The sequence below is a fragment of the Scylla paramamosain genome, chromosome 11 (genome assembly GCF_035594125.1).
Source record: "Scylla paramamosain isolate STU-SP2022 chromosome 11, ASM3559412v1, whole genome shotgun sequence".
NCBI lineage: Eukaryota > Metazoa > Arthropoda > Malacostraca > Decapoda > Portunidae > Scylla > Scylla paramamosain.
The window spans coordinates 23,948,523-23,956,022 of NC_087161.1; the positions used below are offsets into that span (position 1 = coordinate 23,948,523).

At 38.0% G+C, this 7,500-nt stretch overlaps 1 protein-coding gene across 7 annotated transcripts in view; it reads left to right on the forward strand.

Moving 5' to 3' along the window:
* Positions 1-7,500, forward strand: part of LOC135105090 (peripheral plasma membrane protein CASK-like) — an 88,562-nt gene that overhangs the window by 38,517 nt on the left and 42,545 nt on the right. For all 7 annotated transcript variants that reach the window (XM_064013050.1, XM_064013051.1, XM_064013052.1 and 4 more), the window contains exon 4: positions 2,612-2,787. In XM_064013050.1, coding sequence (XP_063869120.1) covers positions 2,612-2,787 — 176 coding nt within the window. The remainder of the gene's footprint in view (positions 1-2,611; positions 2,788-7,500) is intronic.

The window sequence follows — 7,500 nt, forward strand, 5'->3', positions numbered from 1 at the left end:
GGAGGTGCTGAGGAAGCAGAAAAAAAAAAAAATAGACGGATGAAAATTTGCCAATAGAAATGGGTGTTGAGGTCAATGAAAAAAATGCTAGATAATAAAAAAAGTGTCACTAGGTGAAGATGGAGTAATTGTAAGGAAATATAAGAATGGAGTGAGTGAAGAGGGTAAGACAGGAAAGGAAAAGAATGGAAGAGGATAGATTAACTTTATTCATTCATTCATCACCATTCTCACTACTACTACTACTACTACTACTACTACTACTACTACTACTACTACTACTACTACTACTACTACTACTACTACTACTACTACTACTACTACTACTACTACTACTACTACTACTACTACTACTACTACTACTACTACTACTACTATTAATAATAATACCACCACCACCACAACAACAACAACAGCAACAACAACAACGCTATTACCATCACCACCAAACGTGAAAATAAAATGATCAAAGGAAAAGGAAAATGACTCTCTCTCTCTCTCTCTCTCTCTCTCTCTCTCTCTCTCTCTCTCTCTCTCTCTCTCTCTCTCTCTCTCTCTCTCTCTCTCTCTCTCTCTCTCTCTCTCTCTCTCTCTCTCTCTCTCTCTCTCTCTCTCGACTGAGGTTGGAAGGGAGAGGGCGAAGGTGCGTTAATTAAGGGACAGGTGAAGAGTGCGGTGCTCAAACAGGTGTTCAAAGGTGTCCTCTGATTGCTGATAGTCAGGAGTTTTGGTGAGAGAGAGAGAGAGAGAGAGAGAGAGAGAGAGAGAGAGAGAGAGAGAGAGAGAGAGAGAGAGAGAGAGAGAGAGAGAATACACACAACCACGACACTATTGCATGATGAAAATACGAAAGATCAAATTTGCTACTGACGGTAAAACTCAGAAGTGTGCCATCGAAACGGAGGCGGAGGCGTGGGCGGCAGAATACACAGGTGGGAGACAAGTTCATGGGGGCGCGAGTTCATTACCTGCAGCGAGGCGTGGGAAGGCGTGGGAAGTGCTGGGATGTGGGTGAGGCAATAAAGCAACGACTTCTCTCGCATATTTACTGGAAAGGCGTGGAATGGATGAAGCAAGATAAGGTGAAGGTGGGTGGGAGAGTGTATTGTGTGTGTGTGTGTGTGTGTGTGTGTGTGTGTCTGTGTGTGTGTGTGTGTGTACGTACTACAACGTTTGTCTTCTTACTTTTTTGCAAATTTACATAAGCAGAAAGAAGTTAGTGGGAGGACTGACTCTCTCTCTCTCTCTCTCTCTCTCTCTCTCTCTCTCTCTCTCTCTCTCTCTCTCTCTCTCTCTCTCTCTCTCTCTCTCTCTCTCTCTCTCTCTCTCTCTCTCTCCATCCTCATTCCTTTGCTTTCTTTTGCTTTTGTTTAGATAATCTTTGTTACACTACTTATTTCACACTGCCCTTTTATCCCCTCCTCCCAGTCTCCTCCCCATTTCCCTCTTCTCTCTCCTCCCTCGTATCATCATTATTTTGGCTGCGGTAATGTTTCACAAGTCGTAACACACCTGCCTGCACCTGCACACGTTTCCCAGCCGGTCATTATCCCCTAAGTTTGGATGAAGGTAGCTGTTACGTCGACGCGCCAGGTAATTACTTATTTAGCGTTGCCGTGTGCGTGCGTGACCTGCCTTCGTGTGCTGCTTGTCAGGCGAGGCGAGGCGAGGTGAGGCGAGGTAAATTGTGGGGAGGTTAGGTAAGGTGAGACGAGTTTAGGTAAGGTGAGGTGAAGGAATGGTGGTAGTCTTGCATTACCTCTAGTTTTGGTGGTAATTCTCTCTCTCTCTCTCTCTATGGTAAGGTGGGTGAGCGAGCCATAAAGAAGGTAGATTATAGTTGGGAATTTGCTGGTTACGCGGCTTGTTTATGAGGAGTCCTGAAGTGAGAGCCGTACCGGAGCCTGGTGGTGGAGCAGTAGTGGAGCCTCCTTAGCGTAATGTTACAGCGCGGGTCTCTTGTTGTGGCTATGAATGTTCGATTCTTGCATGCGATGATTTAGGAACTTTGTAATACCCATGTTTATTTATTTATTTTTTTCTATGTATTAAAGTTCATCAGCCAATGAGGGTTTGAGGGAAATGTAGTAAATATATCTTATTTGTTAGAATCTTTGTTTTTCTTTTCCTCTTTCTGCTTGCTAATACAATTCGCTATTGACGAGAAAGATACCATTATAAAAGAGAAAAAAATTTTTCCCAAACTTAATATTAATGCAAAATAGTGAGGCCAGATAATGAAGAGAATTAATTTCAGTAGATGAAATTATGGCTTATCTGTACAGAGATTTACCTGATAAATTACCAAAACTTTGTGTCTCCCTGTATGTCATTCTCTCTCTCTCTCTCTCTCTCTCTCTCTCTCTCTCTCTCTCTCTCTCTCTCTCTCTCTCTCTCTCTCTCTCTCTCTCTCTCTCTCTCTCTCTCTCTCTCTCTCTCTCTCTCTCTCTCTCTCTCATTTCCTCTTATCCCTTTTCTTGTCTTACTCATCTCTTCCCTTCCCAGCCCAACCCTCCTCCACCTTCCACTCCGCCACACATATACACCCCTCCCCCACAAAAAAAAAAAAAAAAAAAAAAAAACTCACCTTCCTTTTCTCTTCCTCCTGCAGCCACTACATGCGGCAGATCCTGGAGGCGCTGCTGTACTGCCACGAGAATGACATCATCCACCGGGACATCAAGCCTCACTGCGTCCTGCTGGCCTGCAAGGAGAACAGCGCCCCGGTCAAGCTGGGAGGCTTTGGCGTGGCAATCCAGCTGCAGGATGGCGAGCTTGTCAATGGAGGTGAGGCGAGGGAATGGGAGAGAGAGAGAGAGAGAGAGAGAGAGAGAGAGAGAGAGAGAGAGAGAGAGAGAGAGAGAGAGAGAGAGAGAGAGAGAGAGAGAGAGAGAGAGAGAGAGAGAGAGAGAGAGAGAGAGAGAGAGAGAGAGTGTGTGTGTGTGGGGGGGATGTTATTTATTTTTTTATTTATTTTTTTTTAGCTTTTATTTATTTTTCACTCGTATTGGTTTTGTTTACTTATTAATCTGGATATTTGTTTTTCTATGTGTGCTACTGTATAATCTTTCTTTTTTTCAAAGCATTAACTCTCTCTCTCTCTCTCTCTCTCTCTCTCTCTCTCTCTCTCTCTCTCTCTCTCTCTCTCTCTCTCTCTCTCTCTCTCTCTCTCTCTCTCTCTCTCTCTCTCTCTCTCTCTCTCTCTCCTCTCTCCTCTCCTCTCTTCTCCCTTTATCCTCGTTTCATCTTTCCTATCCTCTTCCCCCTCTCTCCCTCCCTGTCTCCCCGTCTCCCCACATATCATAAACCCTTCAACATTCAGCAAATACTTTTGACATGCAAATCTGAATACAGAATCGCGTCGAGCTACGTTCCTCCTGAATAGCGATTGGGGGACGGGACTTGCAGGGAGAGAGAGAAAAAAAAAAAAAAAAAAAAAAAAAATATATATATATATATATATATATATATATATATATATATATATATATATATATATATATATATATATATATATATATATATATATATATATATATATATATACTAGTTTCTCGAGACCTTTATGAAACTTTCACAATAGTCCATTCCTTAAGTCATTCAATATTACATAGAACGTACAAACAATCCAATGCCATTTTAGTAAGATATAAATATATCTATATTAAAGAAAGCATTCTTTGTGATTTTTAGTATAATTACTATAATTACTGCTTATTTTTTACCTTATTTTATTTTTTTAACGTTTTGATTAATATAGTTTTAAGATTCTATTAATTTTTCCTTTCAACTATTTTCTTTAACATTTCTTTGTATTAATTTGAAATTTAAAGCCACATAACTCTGACTGTTGCGGTGCGAGAAATTATTAATCAGTCAGTCAATTTTTCAATACCTCTCTCTTTCCCTTGTAAACTGGAACTCCCTGCCAGCTTCTGCATTCTCCCTTCCTATGATTTGAACTCAAGAGGGAGGTTTCAAGACACTTATCCTTTAATTCTGGAAAAATCCTTACGGTTTCCTCCTCAGTTTTCTTTCCTTTCTGTTGCCTTAGACCTGTGTCCCTCTTATATTAAAAAAAAAAAAAATCGTTACAGAGAGTTTACAAACTTGATGCAATCTCCTGTTAGTCAGTCATAATGGAATAAATAAGATATAATTGCGTTCGACGACTAATTGGATCATTTATAATCCCTTGATAACGAAAAGAATTACTCTTAATCTGATGAAATGCTGTAATGACGTCTGGAATATAATGAAATGGATGGCGCTGTACAACGAGGGTTAAAATATCTTTGGTAGTGAGCTGTAACAAGCACGTATTCACAAACACCTAGATATAACTATGATTGTACCTTGCTGACTGGGAAAAGAATTGAAAAACAATAAAAATAAATAAATGACATGACGATCTTATCTAAATGTGAAAAAAAAGGGAAGAAAAGGGGGAAGAAACGTGACATAATAAGTTTAAAAAGAGGATAAAAAGAGGAAGACCAGTGACATGAAAATCGAACCTAAGTGTAAGGAAGCGAAGAAAAATGAGAAGGAAGATGACATAATAATCTAACCTAAATATAAAGACGGAAAGAAAGAGAGAATGAAAGTTGACATAATAATTAAGGTGAATGAAAAAAAAGAAAAAAGGAGAAGAAAGCTGACATAACAATCTAATCTAAACGCGATTCTACCTTGCTAACTGTGAAAAAAAGAAAAAAAAAGAAAAAAGAATTACATGACCTAACCATTTATAAATTCCAATATAATAATCTGGAAGCGTAACAAAATACATCGTTCTCCCAAGGGTTCACGGAGATTCACCCAGCCAGTATGTATATTGCAGTGTTGCCAGAGTGTTCATAATGCGTCTTCCTATCGTGTATATTACTTGCCAGTTTAATATTCGAGGTATGTAAATATTATAGCTTGTTCCTGGGTTTCGTATTGTGTTGGTTCCTGTGATTCGTTCAGAGTTTTATTGCAAGTTGCACTATTTCATTTATTTATTTATTTATGTATTTATTTTAAAAGGGGGAAACAAAAAGGAGGTTTGCGAATAATCATGGATGGTGAAAGTAAGGAAAGGATGAAAAGAGCAAGAATTATAGTTTATATTGTGATAGGAATGATGTAGATGAAGAAAACGAGAAAAAGTAAGGGGGAGAGAGAGAGAGAGAGAGAGAGAGAGAGAGAGAGAGAGAGAGAGAGAGAGAGAGAGAGAGAGAGAGAGAGAGAGAGAGAGAGGCGTAACCCATTAAAGTTGCTTGTATATTGGCGTCCTGGCAGTTGACGGAGCGATGATTATGGACTGGTGACAGGCAGGGCAAGATGGCGGCGGGAGGGCCGGAGAGGGGTTGTCGTTTTCAGTGGGGGAAGGTGGTGAGTTCAGAATTTCTCTCTCTCTCTCTCTCTCTCTCTCTCTCTCTCTCTCTCTCTCTCTCTCTCTCTCTCTCTCTCTCTCTCTCTCTCTCTCTCTCTCTCTCTCTCTCTCTCTCTCTCTCTCTCCCGATATTCATACTTCTATAGTTTATCTTTTCTCTTCCCGCTCTTCATCATTATTTATCAAATACAATTTCTATTTTTCAATCCTCTTTACTTCCTTCATCCTTTTCATACTTTCGCCTTTCAAAATTTTTATACACTTTCTATTATTATTTTTGTTATTCTTTGCTCTTCTGTGTAATAAAATAATTCTGAACTGGACTTCAAACTGTATTTCTATCAAAACTTGATTCAAACTTTAATAAAACCCCAAACAAATCGTACGGAATAGTAAAATGCGAGTATGGAAAGAGGATTTAATATGTACAGATCTTGCATATTAACACCGTAATCATATATATATATATATATATATATATATATATATATATATATATATATATATATATATATATATATATATATATATATATATATATATATATATATATATATATATATATATATAAGCATTACATTGATAACACTGGCAACATTGCATTTATAAAGAAACTAGAAACACTGGCTTGTTGAATCCTTATACTCATAAAGGAACGGTATTATTTTCCTACGCTTCTGAAAGTTTATATTGAAAAGTACTAAACAAAATGAAAGAGAGTGAGAATTAAAACTTATACCATTTCGTAACAATAAATTGGTTAACGAACATTGCTAAAAAAAGTATTGGTGTTTCTTACGTACATAAGTGATTTTAAATTAACTTTTTAAGTAATTTAAATTAACTGAATACTGAAAAAGAAAAGAAGCGATAAACGATATAAAGTGAATCAGAATGAACATTAAAACTTAATGAGTTCGCTGTAGTAAGTCCTGTAACACATAATACTAGAAAAAAAAAAAAAAAAAAAAAAAAAAAAATATATATATATATATATATATATATATATATATATATATATATATATATATATATATATATATATATATATATATATATATATATATATATTGATGTGTGATGTACAGATAAACACCAAAACTCAAAGAATTATTCTCAGCTTTGCCAATGTTTCAACTGAATATTAAAAAGAAAGAGAAGCTACAAACGTTTTGAGGACATACTTTTTAAATGGCAAACGAAAGAGAAGTAAGGGGGTGGCTGGCGCTGTGTTGGTGGCTGGGAGAGGTGAGTGTGAAGCCCCTTGAAGCCCCGGGCCGAGGAGTGGCTTCAAGTGGTCTCATGAGGGGCTTTTCGGGGCTTCGCGAGGAAAGATAACGAAGCAGTGAGCGAAGTTTATCCTCTTTGCTTTCTTTCTCTGTTTTTTTTTCCTCTCTCTCTCTCTCTCTCTCTCTCTCTCTCTCTCTCTCTCTCTCTCTCTCTCTCTCTCTCTCTCTCTCTCTCTCTCTCTCTCTCTCTCTCTCTCTCTCTCTCTCTCTCTCTCTCGGCAACTTTCACTCCATGTTAAAATTCTTCGAATCTCTTACACCTTTTTACATTTTCGTATTTTCTTTTGTATATATTTTGTTGCTGGCTGCTCCTTGTGCTTCTGTTCTTATTCTTTCCATTTTGTTCTTGATTGTCCTGTTCTTTTTTGTTTTTATTGTTCTTTGTTACTTTGTTCCTTTTTCTTTTTTGTTTCTTTTTGTTGTTTTTTTCTTGTATTTCATTCTTGTTCACGGCTGTTTGTCCTTTCTGTTCTTGTTCTTATGGCTTGTTTTCTTGTTTTTCTTTTCTTTTCCTTGTTTTCGTTTTTCCTTCTTGTTCTTCTTTTTCTCCTCCTCCTCCTCCTCCTCCTCCTCCATCTTCATCTTCAACTCGTTTTTCTTCTTTAACTTCTTTCTCATCTTCTCATTCCCCCTCATCTCCCTCCTTCTCTCCTTCCTTTCACCACCTTCCCCCTCCCTCATTATCTACCCCAACACCCATCCCTCCTCAACTATTCACCTACCCACTCAACTATCATACACTTTCTGCTCTCATATTCCAATCTTCTCCCCTCCGTTACGTCTTTTGGTATCTGTTTTCCCTTTGTAATTCTTTGTAATCCTTCCGGCTGG